The 14,679-nt window shown below is 37.4% G+C and overlaps 2 protein-coding genes across 3 annotated transcripts in view; one reads left to right on the top strand and one right to left on the bottom strand.

Moving 5' to 3' along the window:
* nrxn2b (neurexin 2b) overlaps positions 1-14,679 on the bottom strand; it is a 655,677-nt gene that overhangs the window by 530,217 nt on the left and 110,781 nt on the right. The window lies entirely within an intron of this gene.
* LOC146675440 (uncharacterized) lies at positions 342-3,975 on the top strand. 2 transcript variants are annotated; one of them, XM_085400467.1, is made up of 4 exons: positions 342-557; positions 1,595-1,737; positions 2,179-2,268; positions 2,664-3,974. In XM_085400467.1, exons 2-4 carry the CDS (start codon positions 1,636-1,638, stop codon positions 2,949-2,951), a joined length of 480 nt encoding a protein of 159 aa, XP_085256593.1. In that variant the 5' UTR covers positions 342-557; positions 1,595-1,635; the 3' UTR covers positions 2,952-3,974. The 2 variants fall into 2 exon arrangements, with proteins under 2 accessions (XP_085256593.1, XP_085256594.1); XM_085400468.1 differs by lacking the exon at positions 342-557 and having other exon boundaries at positions 1,601-1,737; positions 2,664-3,975.

Genomic DNA, 14,679 nt, shown 5'->3' with positions numbered 1-14,679 from the left:
CTCTTTCAAGAATGCCAATGTTCACATTTTGGACAGAGAGGACAGATGGTTTGAAAGAGGAGTGAAAGAAGCCATCTATGTCCACTGTGAGCGACCATCTTTGAACAGAGGCGGGGGTTTACGACACCAACTCTCTGCCATCTATAATCCAGTTTTGAGATCCCTTCCCACACTCTAAAAAATGATTCATGGGGTTAGTAAGTAGAGCTTAAAATCAATAGCTTTTTCTGCATAAAAAATTAAGTTTGTTGCATGTACACATTATAATCAGTTGATAACTTAATTTAATGAGTTGGTTGAAATGAAAAGAAAGAAAACAGTCTTAGCTCAGTAATATATCGATTTTGAACAGACATTTCTGTGTTAACTTAACATGAAAGTGTATTCAGTTAATACAACTTAAAAATCTCGTAAGCGTCCTTTAAAAGCTGAGTACAAGGCTGACTTGCCCGGACATGTTGTGCTCTCAGACCACTGATCGAAAGAAACGGAGGCAAAGAGAGAAAGCGGAGAAGCGCCATTTTGTACGGAACGTTATCAAACATTAAAGCTTTGTGGTGAGTACAATTTTTTGCCTTGTTTTATTCACAGCAGCTAATAACTCTAACTTTAACTCTATCAACACGCACTGCAAGAAATCCTTTTTACACAACACTAAACTCTTCCTCGGCGAGTGGTGGTGATAAGCTAGTAACGTTACACTTCTGGCTAACTTGTGAAGTAATTCGACCGTAAGTCTTTGTTAAGTTTTGTTTTACGGTGGCAGCCAAATGGTGTTAATTGACACTGAGCTTCTGTAGCAGTAGTTTTAACTCTGCAAAGACAGGGTAATACACGTTTTTCTTCTTTCTACTTTGAAATCGTTGCAGCGTTGATGAAGGTTTGACCAGCTAAAGGCTGGGCCGTTTTACATTCATGACTAAACAAATGTAGGTTACTGAGTATACATTCGGTTTAAACATCAAAATGCATCGAAGTTAAGTCCTAGAGTTATTTTTATGTGAGATTGAAGTTTGTTAATTGAGCCCTAGTTGAAGAACAGCCTGTGTCAAAGTTCAGTCAAAAAACGCGGGCGAGGAAGCTAACGCCATGTTGTAGAAACGCCACAGGAAAGATCTTAAGTAACATTCATAAACTAGTTGTTTTAATGACATTACATTGAGTGTGCATTAGCACATAAAATATAATTTTGCTCTTTTGGTGTGTTAACTGCAGATACATAAGCGCAGTTGTATCACTTGAGAAAAAATATCTTTGATTTGGAAACATAAAGCAACTTTTAGGAGAAACTCAACACTAAAAATAATATACATAGTTTTAACTTTTAATGTCATAAGGATTTCCTGTGAGATAATGATTAGACTAAAGACTATAGTTAAAAAAGTGTGAATATTGATTGCGTGTAGTTTGCCCATTTCTTTGCAGTAGTTTACAAGCATTTTTCTTGTTTTTCATCTTGAATATTCAAAAACAATGAATTAAAATTTACTATAATGCTGATGTAGCACAAGTTGTTTGTACTACAGCCTTCTGAATCACCCAAGTTAAAGTCATTTAAACTGTTTGTGCCTTTTTTTTATACATATAAACCAAGAATTCAGAAGGATCACCACTGTTAACCTGGAGACAACATTCATGGCAAAGTTGGACCAGTACTCTCAGAAAATGTCCTTGCGGTCCTCAAGAGGAGGGGCTGCAAAAATGTGCATTCGGCGCATCCAGAACATGCTGCTAGAGGTATGAATGAATGAAATGTAGTTTATCTCAAATAGGATAATCCACTTTTTTTCCCCAATAGGTGATACTGAGTCTTAAAAGGTAGCTGTTTACAACTCAACTATGTCAAATTATTGTTTAGAGCTTGAGGCACAAATATCAATTAAAACTATAAATACTTAATAATAAAACAAATTATAGGTGATGTGGATCATGATTGGCAGAGTAATTTGCAAGATTTTCCAGTTTTTCTATTTGTTACCTGGATTTTTCAAGTTCATGAATTGATCATTTCAGAGAAATAGCTCTTTGAAATGATCAATTTATTACTTTGATTATCACTGGAAATCTATAATTGGTACAGTTCAGGCCATATAAAGTCAATCCTTTTTTTTTTGGATGTAATTATCAAAAACCCATCCTCCTCGAAGAGCAGTTCGACATTCTTTTTCTTATTCACAGGACGATTCTGTGGAGAGAAGGCGAGAGGTCGCTATCCGTGGCTTAGTGGTGTATCTCAGGGAAAAGGAGGAGGATCTCTTCAAAGAGCAGGTAAATCAGACATGACTATACTTTGTATTAGAGCTACGATCTAATCTATTATTAATTGATTTCTAAATTAATCGGCAACTATTTTGATAATTGATTGATCGGTTTGAGTAATTATTTTAGAAAAAGAAGTCCAAATTCTCTGGTTTCAGCTTCATAAATGTGAATGGTTTCTGGTTTCTTTACTCCTCTATGACAGCAAACTGAATATGTTTGACATTTGAGGTCATCATATTGGGCTCTGAGAAACATTGACATTTTTCACCATTTTCTGACATTTTCTGGACCAAACAACTAATCAGATAATCGAGAACATTGTTAGTTGCAGCCCTATTTTGTGTTACTCTCATGTATAAGTATGATTACTTAAAACATTTATATTGATTCTGACCTACCAGGATGGTGGCGGGGATATTACCAATGAAGTGATGAAGATTGTAACCAGAGGTGCCACAACGTCTGATCCAGCCAGCGCAAGGATCATACTTGAAGGAACAGAAGTCCTAGCAGACCTGGATATACCCAGAGCCTGTGCCTTGCTAATGGGGCTGATATATGCACTCAACCTCAGCTACCCAAAAGAACTGAAAAACACTTTTGAAGTGTTTCAAAAGATATTCCTCGAGCTGGATGATCTGAAAGCCAGTCCTAAGGTAATGTCACTAAAAAGTAAACTGTTGTACTAAAAAATGTGAAGAGTGAGGCTATCCTCAAATTAAACGGGAAATGTTCCACTGTTGTTTGCAATGTGTTGTGTTACATACTGTACAGTAGGCAGTAGGTGTAAAGTTGAGCGTTGAGCATTAAGTACACCTAGTTCAAAATAATGCACTTTAAAAGGATTGCTCGGGTCTTTTGAAGTGAGGCTGTATGAGGTACATATGTATAGTGAGTGTATTACACACATGGCAGTCAGTAAGCTCCACCTACGGAGAAGCAGACGGGGGCCACCGGCACGCAAGATGAGCCTCCATCCTAATAAAACTGATGTCAGTTTAAATGTACATAATATCAAGAATATGTTTACTGCTTTATTTTGCTATCAGACAGCCTTTTCTGTGGGGAAAGAGAAGTTCTACTGCTTGTTGTTTCAATCGCTCTGGCCCACCAGCGTCCATGGACAAAAACAGCAATTTGGTCTCCTGCTGCCTTGATCAGTAAGTGTAATTGTGTTATTTGGTGACTTTGGTGTTAGTTCGGGTTAGTTCAGATTTACCAAAGTCACACAAACAAACTGAGCCTATTGTGTGTGTCGGTGGCAGGAATGTGCTGACTGTTGTCTACTGTGTGTAATATACTCACAATGTACTTCGTACTTAAAAAAACCTAAACTATCACTTTAACACAAACAAACTTGAATCAGAGCATGACTGTCAAAATGTTTAGTCTTTTTGAGACAGATTTACAGGGGTGTTTTATGTCATTTATTTTATGGAGGCAACAATTTTGTCTGCTATTGAAATGTCAATGAGTCTGGAATGGTGGACTGGTGTTCTAATAAACAGTTTGATCATAAAACTGGAATTTCAATGTGTAATTTATTGTATAATTGTAAGTTATAAGTTATTGTAAGTTATTAGTACTCAAAAAAATTAAGGTAACAATTTGCATGGATATTTCTGAGTAGAATAAAAGTAAAAAAATAAGTTTTAATAACTAAATGGAGTAATTTTTAAACAATTAAAATTAAGTTGGTTCAACTTAATTAAGCTTGTAGAGGACAAAGCAAATCATGTTGTTTGTACGTAAGGAATAGAGTTTGCCTAAGTAGAGAACTCTTGTGGCATTTACGCTATAGTGGCTAAGCTGAAGTAACTTAAAAAGATCCATGCAAATTGTTACCTTAATTTTTTTACGTTAAGCCAGCAGATCTTTTTTTAGAGTGCAGACGCCTTAACGCCCACTCACATCCTGGGCCATCTGACCTCAGGAATTCGCATGATAAGGTTGGGCCAGGTTTCACAATGAACACACCCGAAACTCTGGCTGATTGGGACCCACACCCAGTTTCACACCTTGGCACAGGCGATTAGAGGATCATCAGGGGGTCCTTTTGTCCCTCTGTGGGGGGAAACTCCCACTAGGTTTATATCTGGGACTCTCCACCATTTGACCTTAGAACTGAAGAAGCTTCTCGGATGAGAGGTGAAACGTCTTCAAGTAACTTAAAGAAGTCCAGACGCTTTTCTTTGCAAGCTCCTTTGACTACGATGACCTGGATGACTGAGAACTTTCACAGACAATTTCTTATTAGAACTCGATTTAAATAAGTTACCAGTACTTTTTATGCAAAAATGCTGATAAACTCAGTTTATTTGAGTGGTCTTAACTTAGAAAAACTAAGTAAGCTGGAAGTTTCGCTTCTCAGGGCGGAAGGATGAAAGATGTGTTTTGAAAATGCCACGTGACTACCGTCCTCCTCCCTCTCGGATCAGTCCGCATGTTCATGGTGCCAGCATTTGTTATGGAATAAGTTGAGCAAACTTGGAGAAGCGTCAGCTCAAGAGATTATTGTCATTGCTGTGGATCTTTACCTGATACAATGACTTGGTGAGTAAATGTTTACTCTTATTCAAACTGATTTTGTGGCTTCTCTTAGTTTAGCACCAGATTTATAATCTTGCTAGCTAGTTAGTGTTAGCCTAGCGTTGCTGCTGCCGCTGGGCTCATGTTACTTAAAAATTAACACCACAGCCTTAAAAACCTTACAGAAAATATGTCTGTGAAATTTTCTGTTGATTGTTTGAAATAAAAAAGTGAGATAAGAAGATAAGAGCCCAGACAAAATTATTCGGGAGGTGTCGCCCTTAGGGGTAGGGTGGGATGTGGGGGGTATTTTCAATCCATAGCCATAACTAACTAACTATATATCATGTTTAACCTGAGTAGCAAAAGAGTGCAGGGGGGGTTGAAAACAATAAGCCAGGAGTTAGCTGTGTTCCTGGACTCTATCAAGCCTTGTCCTCCCGGTCAGCTATCGTGCTGGTGGATAACAGAGCTCTCCGAAAACATGGAAGCACTTTTGCAAATATGTGATATTTTGATAAATTAAGTAGATATTTGAGCATTACACAGCTACATTGTCGCCTGAAAATATCTTAAAAGGTTATTTTGTGACCCAGAAAGGGTAGTCTGGGGAAAAGGAGGATCACATTTGTCCCCGGTTGTCGGAGCCTGTGCATACTTGTAAGCACGGCAATGGCGGAGGAGCGCGGCTAAAAAACTTATTACTTTTTCTGGGTCACAAAATAAAATTTTAAGATATTTTCAGGCGAGAATGTAGCTGTGTAGAGTTCAAATATCTGCTCGATTTATCAAGACATCACATATTTGCAAAAAAGCTCCTATGTTTTCGGAGACGTCCATTTTCTTTCATGCTTTGTGGCAGCTTTTGAACATCTGTGGCATCTGTTAATGTCAAATCTAGCCTTTATTTAACAACATAAGCAAACTCTATGTTACAATAATTGCACAGCCATTAAGGATAAAATCAGTTTCTGAAAAATGTTCTAAATGAACTAACAAGGCTGTACAGTGTACTCAAAATGAGTAAGTTGCCCTAACTTGGTCATCTTACGTAAACTTGATCCAATTTTTTTGAGTTCTGGAAACAAATGAGCTTTTACAGAGTACTCAAAATAAATAAGTTGTCCTAATTTAGTCATTTTTAGCTAAGCTTTACTCAATTTTTTTGAGTTCTGGGAACTAATTAGATTTTACAGTGCTCAGAACCACTGCTTAAGAGCCAGTATTTGATGTCATAATAAAATAATAGAATCTGTTTCTAAAAAGCATACTGTATAAAAATGATCTCCTGCAGATTTCACAATTGTTATGAGCTTCATTGCACTATTCAATAGTTCTACATAGCTTAAATGGTGCAGACTATAAATTGCCCTGCAAGCTCAGAGATGGCTATCTTGGCTGGGACTTAGTCAATTACATTGCAGGTTAGATACAGATCATGCTGTATATTCCCTTCATTATTTTGTTCAATATCCCCACAGAGAGCTACATTAAACCTGCCAAGAGACCTGGTTAATTCGATTCCCAGTATGCATCATGCTGGCCTCTCCAAAAGGCAAGATGGTGGTGGCAGCAGGGGACTTCATTCACACAGAAATCAAATGGTCCGTGGGTAAAAGCATCTGCAATTCCCAAGCCAAAGGCGTGGAAATGTTGACAATTTAGAGCCATTAACTTGCACATAAATTTCTATTATTGAAAGCAGCAGTTTATTTAGGGCCTTTTAATTAGTTTGCTAAAGCTTAAATAGCTTCAGGGTTGTTGTTTAGAGTGAAACGTGAACACCTTGGAGACTTCTGGACCAAGAAAATTGGGTACATCTATATTTAAATGCTAGTTAGGATAAACTGCTCACTGAATTGGACTGTTTATATTGTTATAAATGAACTTTCATGAGACAAAGCTAACCATGCATATAACGAATCATTGTTGTTTATTTTCACGTTAAATCATTAATTTGTGGATATCAAAAGTGGGAATATACTCATAGAATAAGTTAATGTTGTTGCTAGAGTGGAATGTATTATTTCAAATAAAATAAAAGGAAATTTCTAACATTTATGCAGCTTATGGGACTGACTGGGCCCTTTTAAATTCCCCAGATCTCAATCCAGTCATGTATTGATGGGATGCCCTGGAACAAGGCTGATCCACGGGAACCCCACTCTGCTATCTGCAGAACCCAAAGGATCAACTGTGAATGTTGTGGTCCCAAATACGGTTAAATTTCTGCATTTGTGAAGAAATTATTTCAAGGTAATGTAATATAAATATCTGGATCAAGTCAGACCACAGTGTGCTTGAAATAAACTAGTTTTTAAAAGTTTTCATGATTAATTTGTTTGGGCTGCCTCCCTATTTTTAAAAATCAGAATTTCATTATGAACCATGTATCATAATGAACAATAATGTACAACTCAGTTTCACCAAAACAGATTAAATGATGATTTTCTTTTCATTTATTTTCATAAGTACCTTTATGTGACAAAACAAAACTCACTGCAAATAAATCACGTAGCTCTATAAGATAATTTTGTCCAGTTCCATCATCACATAGGATGGTAAAATATAATTTTGTTATTAATTTTAATCGTGGCAAGAAACAAAGCTATTAACCCTTTAAGACTTGTCTTCCTTCTCTCACCCCAACCGGTCGCAGCAGATGGCCGCCCCTCCCTGAGCCTGGTTCTGCTGGAGGTTTCTTCCTGTTAAAAGGGAGTTTTTCCTTCCCACTGTTGCCAAAGTGCTTGCTCATAGGGGGTCATATGATTGTTGGGTTTTTCTCTGTATCTATGAAGCGCCTTGAAGTGACTTATGTTGTGATTTGGCGCTATATAAATAAAATTGAATTGAATTGAATTGAAGACCTACCATAGAACCAAGTCCGCCAGAGATTATATTATATTTTTACATGTTGTAGTGCCATTTTTGGGAGCATTTCAAGTTGCTATACATCAATACAACCATTATAGCCCAAATTTTAATAATATGTCTGCATTAAGTGCATAGTAATTACATACATTGCAAAAAAGTGCAATAAACTACAGAAAATTTTTGATTTTGTTTTTTAACATATATTTCTAGTTAGAGAAATTTAAGAGGCTTAGAGAAAGTCATAAAGTCAAACATAACTTTTAAAAACACCAGTATAAACTCATATAGGCCCTGATGGTAAAAAACTACATTTCCGCAAAATGACGTCACTTCCGGTTTCGGGCAGGACATGGAGGACATGCGATAGTGCCTTTAATACCATCCGGCCCTGTATGCTTCAAGAAAAACTGAACAGGATGGAGGTGGACCCCTGCCTGGTGGCTTGGATCTCCGACTACCTCACCGACAGACCACAGTACGTCAGGCTGAAGGACATCACGTCTGACACAGTGGTCAGCAGCACAGGAGCACCACAGGGAACTGTGCTGTCCCCTCTTCTCTTCACCCTGTACACCTCTGACTTCTGCTACAACTCTGAATTATGCCACATTCAGAAGTTTGCAGACGACACAGCCATTATGGGGTGTATCTGGGATGATCAGGAAGAGGAGTACAGAAGTCTGGTGAGGAACTTTGTCGCATGGAGTCACACAAACCACCTGCAACTCAACACCTCAAAGACTAAGGAACTGGTTGTGGACTTCGGGAGGTCTAGAGCAGGTCCACTGCCGGTTCAGATAGAGGGGGAGGAGGTGGAGGTGGTCAACAAGTACAAGTACCTCGGGCTGTGGGTGGACAATAAACTAGACTGGTCATGCAACACAGAGCACCTGTATAAAAAAGCCCAAAGCCGACTGTACTTCCTCAGGAGGCTGAGGTCTTTTAACATCTGCAGGAAGCTCCTGAGGATGTTTTACCAGTCGGTGGTTGCTGGAGTACTTTTCTATGCTGTGGTGTGCTGGGGGAGCAGCACAGCAAAGAAGGACTCATCCAGGCTGGAGAAACTGATCAGGAAGGCTGGCTCTGTGGTCGGCATGAAGCTGGACACTCTGGTGACAGTGGCAGAGAAAAGGACATTAAAGAAACTGATGGACATTATGGACAATGCCAGACATCCTCTGCACACGGCCATAAACAATCAGAAGAGTCTGTTCAGTGACAGGTTGCTTCTCCCAAAGACAAGAACTAACAAACTTAAAAACTCCTTTGTCCCACACGCCATCAGACTGTTTAACTCCTCCCTGGAGGGGAGAGGGAGGGGAAACAGGAGGACAAAGGAGGGGGGAACAACTAAGCTGTAGTGCCTCTTCACCTCACTGCAATACCTTTTGTGCAATACTTTTGTAAATAGTCAACGGTGCAATAGACTCAATACTTGAAATGTGCAATTCACTTGTATTTTTATTTTTATTCCTATTTATTCTATTTATCCCCTTCGTATATTTTATTTATATTGTCTCTGTATTTATATATATGTGTGTGTGTGTGTATATATATATATATATATATATATATATATATATATATATATATATATATATATATATATATATATATATATATATATAATATTCTAACTCTGTAACTTCTGTCGGTGTTGTGCTTTTTTGGAAATCGAATTTCCCAGAGGAACCCACCCGAGGGATTAATAAAGTTCTATCTAATCTAGTTCACGGAGGTGTTATGAACAGCTGATCGGATCGGCAAAGCGTGTTTCTGGAATATTATGTTTTTGCTGCTGCAAGTGCTTTTTATGCAGTTTTTGCAAAGCTATATGTGGAAGGAAACTGTGACTTAGGACAAGCTGATGGCATAACATGTAAGTACAACTCCTCTGGTTTCATATGCAAAAAATATTATTGCGCTAGCTTACGTGGTTGCAGTGCTACCGGGATTTAAAAATAGTTACGCAAAACAGAGCGTGCCTGCTCCCACCAGCTTTAGAGAACAATTAGCTGCTTCATTTAAGGTAGAAGCACAGGAGACAGATTCCATTCAAATGTGGAGATGAATTACATCGCCTGGACCACAAAATTGAAAGATCAAAAAATTGACCCAAATTTAGTTAGATTTAGGCAATACATGTACTTGTGAAACTTGTTAATGACGTTTGGGGAGCCCAATGACACAATAAAACAACAGTGGCAATTAAAAGAGTTCATAAGAAACAATCTTTTACCTTGAGGAGGTCTTGTAATAATGGAAGAGATGCTTTTTTGGCACTCAGAGAGGTTGACACCCCCAAAGCGCCACACTAAAACTTTATGCTTTATTTTATTTAACTTTTTTGTTTTATATGCAAATATATAAGGTTTAATATAAGGTTTTTACTGATGTTGACATTTAGTGTAACCTTGACCTGATTTTCCCTCAAATTAAATCAGCTTGAGCTGTTATTGGTATCTACCAACAGACAGATGAGATCTTGAAAACTATTGATGCTAGACTGCTGTCAAAAAGACAGACAGAGCGATTACAAACGTCTTCCCTTCATGAGGAGACTAACAGCCACCCAGGCATGTGGAGTAACTCATTTCAGCAATTGTTTTGTTTGTTTTGAGAGAAGCCATTTATGATAAATTTGCTAGTGGACATTGTTCCCTTGAGTTTAGTTGCTGTTAATCGGTTTTCCAGGAGCTTCCAATCTTGTGTTTAACCGGTCAAGTTTCTGTTGTATCAATTTTGATTTCAGTTTGTTGCTTATCACCACTATCTTGGACTGTAGCTGTTGTTAGTAGTCTTTGTATTGCTTTAGAGATCTGCTGTAAGCCTTAGGGTCGCAGGGGGCACAGCATCAGCTGTTTCATGTGGCAGTAATGTGATAGTTCATTAATTGGACAGCAGAGGATTTGCTACTGAGTGAAGTGTCACAAAGCAAATAAAGTTTCCAGCGGAAAAACTAAATGCTTTAGATAATTCGTTCAGGAAAGTAAGTGCGTGTCCTTTCATGGTACATATACACTTACACATACAGAGATATGTACATGCGCATCTACTGTACCTGCTCTGACGTTTAATCAGTCAATCAGTTGTGTCTTCAGGATGACAAAACAATTTGTATTATTGTATTTTTTTTTAATGTTTAATAATTGTATACTCCATAAATTTGACTTCTGTTCTTCTGTTCTTATTTAAATAATTAAATCAAAATGAAATGTTATGTTTTGGTTTACAAATATGCAGCCCAATGTGTGGAACTGACAGCAGCCTTACAGGCAGGCAGATAAAGATCGGCACTGACTAAAAGCTGGGGTTTGTCCTTCCAGCAGCTGTGAAGGACAGCCTTGGGTTTGAGAGAAGATGGACATTGATTTTCTTGGCCTGGTTATATGACCACTGTGCCGCTTGCCTCTGATCTTAAGAACTGACCAAAATTTTTCTTAAAAGAAATAAAATTTATAAAATCCAGATCTGCATGGTTAGGGTACATGTGCATGTACACACAAACACACTTATACAAAATGTGTTTACGGGCATATTTGTTTTTATTTTTAAGATGTTTTTAGTGTGTGCATTAGGATCTCTGTATCAGTCAATGGTATTTGTTTCCCAGATTATTTATGTAGATCTTTTTTTTTTCAATGTTTAAATTCAACATTTCCAAACCCCTGCTTTTCTAAAACAATGAATAAGATCCAGCGCCTTTGGGTGTGCCCAGTTTTCCTTTGAAGTGGTTGACTGGAGATTGAATGTTCAGTGTTGCATTTGAGGCCCAGACTCTAAAAGCTGGATCAGGCTGATCTAAGGCAGTCCATTTAGTTCAGTTGAATGGACTTACTACATTAGATATTGGCAGGACTGAGTAGCAGTTTGGAAGAATTTCATTCTAGCTGCAGCAGCTTTCATTTGCATGATAGGAAGCACAGACTTTCAAACACTCACTTAAAAACACAGAAGACCTGTGAGAAAGCCTAACAATGTTACTTGCTATTGCTTGTCATAACAAACCTTTTTTTCCTACTACCATCTACCTTTGAAAATAAAAGCATCAGACTTCACAAAAAGTATGATGATTTTATGGATGGAAACCTCTGCTTATCTTAAATAAATGAAGAAAAACAAAAAACATGGTAAAGATCATTTACGTACTATCACTGTAGTATTCACTTATAATTCAATTGAAGAAACATAAAAAAACAAATTAACATATACATTTCCCCTAAAAACAACAACAACAAATTATGTTGTATGTTTTAGCATGGTTTATTGCTTACCCTTCATTACGTCTGATGCTTTTAATTCAAATAGAGCACAAACAGTAGCAGGAAGAGAGTTTGTCTGAAGGAAGAATGATACATGAAAAAGCTTCTTCCAAAAGAGTGAACATTTATTTTTTGGATCTCATTAGCACGTGGCACACGGGAGAGCAAGGTCGGTTATTATTTCACTTCATTGTGAACACTTGTGGACTTTCTGTCATTTAAGTGAGCATGCATAAAGGAGTAGATTTGCTGTTTCAGACCAAATACACAGCAGGTCTTTCTAGCTTAAGATGTGTTTAGCATTCTGTGGTTGCATTATTCTTGTAAACTAGAAGCAAGTCAGTCTTTTTAAGTTTATTCTGTAGGAATTACATTTAAGTCTAAATTTGCTGGGCTAAATCTGCATTTCACGTGTGATTAAGGGGATTTCTACATTACTCAGATTGTTTTATTATTGCCTGTTATGTTGAATGCATTTACTGATAGCACTCAACCAAAGTTTGTTGTTGTTATTAATTTGTTAATTAAAGAATTACTGAAAGTAGAATACAAATATTAATGTAAACATCAATTTATTTTCAGAGCAGTTGTTTCTTGACATAACTAAGACTCGACTTCCACAAAGTAAGATCCTAAAGTATGATTTTTTTTGTTTGATTGTTTTCCACAGGTCTTGTTGTCTTTCACAGGATGATCTTAATCTATTTAAGGAGACACAGTGGAGTATTTGGTTATCAATAAATCTTGTGTGAGTTAGACCATCATTCATGTATTTTAAGGGTGAAATAACAGTAACATAACATGAGATACTACACATACTACACTTTTTATGGTTCTTCATTATCAATTGTAGATAATATTACAATCAATTTGATTAATAATCAGTTATAGTTATTAACACAGAATTAAGTAGAAATGGGTTTTTGTGCATTTTTTAGCCCCGATGTTTGTTTGTTATAGGATCTACCACATGTGTCTGAGTAATCATTATAATCCTTCAAATTCTATGGAACAATGGTGCACTGGTTAGCACTGTTGCCTCAAACTTCACACTTGGCTCTGAGTACTGGAAGATACCTTAAGAAAAGGTATGTGCATCTAATCAGAACACTGGTTCATTGGTGCATCCCTTTTAGTTAACAAACAGGGCCATGTCAGCACAAAGTATGCATGTTGTCACCAACAATATCCTTGCATCTCCATTGCTCTGTAGTTCCCGATCCATAAACTTTGACCCAGTATATCTCTTCAAAAGTATGTCCCTGTTACTAAATAAGGCACAATGTATTACTGGGTGGTCTTGTGGGGTTAACACGGTTCATTTAACATTGTAATGTGAAACACCACCACATATTTACTATGCAGTTAAGTTAAGATGAGGAATAATTCCATTCAAAACATTTGTTGACACTTTGGAGATGCAAGGTCTGCAGAAATAGAAGCAGCATGTAGAGATGGCAGAGCAACGGAATGAAGTTCTTTGTTTTGTTTTTTTACGTTTTGTCAGAATCGGCACATGAAAAAGGAAACACATGGGCTGAATAACAAGCAGATTCACTTCTTCTGATTGATGATGAGCAGTGATCAAAAAAAGCATGTCTTTTGCCCTCCATAGTGAATCAATCTGCGCACATCTAATGCAAACTAAATGTCTGTTTAAAGTGTGTTTTGATTTTCAGCATCAATCTTTAATACAGCTGGTACAGTTATGCAATATTTCTCATCATTATTATATAAGGCCTAATCTCAGCTTTGTGAAGCAAAAATCCAGAAATGATGAATGCTATGACTTTGGTTCAAATCATCAAACAACGTTATATTAGGTAAGATGAAATCTAAAGCCTATTTGACATTTTTAATAACCTTGATCATGTCTCTCATTTGTTCTATATCAATACAGGACAGTAAGATTAAACAGTAAAAAGAAAGGGAAGGAGTTCAAGCCTGCTTGAAACATGGACTTAAACGATAGAAGAAAGCAACGTCTCCACCCCCAGAAACGGTCAGAACATGCATTGCACTTGTTCATTTTTTGCTTTAATGGCTTTGCTTAACACTTTTTTTTAATGAAGATTGGAGGTCAGATGAATACAATTGAGGAACTAATGAACATCCGCTAAGTGTCGTTTAAAAGGGATGTTGGCTGCACAAATTGCAATCAAATATTCAGATTTAACCTTTGATCATGAATTAAACACCTTTCTGGAAAATTTGCAGACACTGAGGGAGAAAAGTGTGGTGTGCAGAGGTTAAACAGCTGGTGTGTGACATATGCAGCTCAGTGTATACATTGCAGTCAATAACATCAATAACATCCAGTGTTCATAGCAGTGTCAAAACACATTGTCTCAAAACAGAATAACAATGACAATTCAAGAATCATCAGAACTTGAACTGTTTGCCCTTTAAAACATCTGAGTGCCAAACAATGGGAATGTCAGCAGAGTGGTGAAGAGAAACTCTGCACATTCGACAACACTTTCACCTTGAAGTGTTAGTGAATGAGAGTGTGGACACATTTTGCTGTTGTAATTTTGACCAACAAACACATTTCCAATAGAATCAGCAGGATTTTTTTCTTCCTTTTGTTTTGTTAAATTATTCTTGTTTAAACCCAAAGAAAAGGGATAGCAGAAAAGTGTTACCTTCAGCCCCGGGGTCAGGTCGTCGGGGTCAAAGGTGGTCAGAGGTGAAGGTCCAGGACGTGAGCCATAGGACAGGACAAAGGGTGGGACACGTATTGGTGGCGGTC

Source organism: Rhamphochromis longiceps, linkage group LG3 (genome assembly GCF_057381845.1).
Source record: "Rhamphochromis longiceps isolate RC_006_pf linkage group LG3, R_longiceps_female_GT1.1, whole genome shotgun sequence".
Classification (NCBI taxonomy): Eukaryota; Metazoa; Chordata; class Actinopteri; order Cichliformes; family Cichlidae; genus Rhamphochromis; species Rhamphochromis longiceps.
The sequence above is the reverse complement of the archived record's forward strand: the minus strand, read 5'-3'. Positions and strand labels throughout refer to the sequence as shown.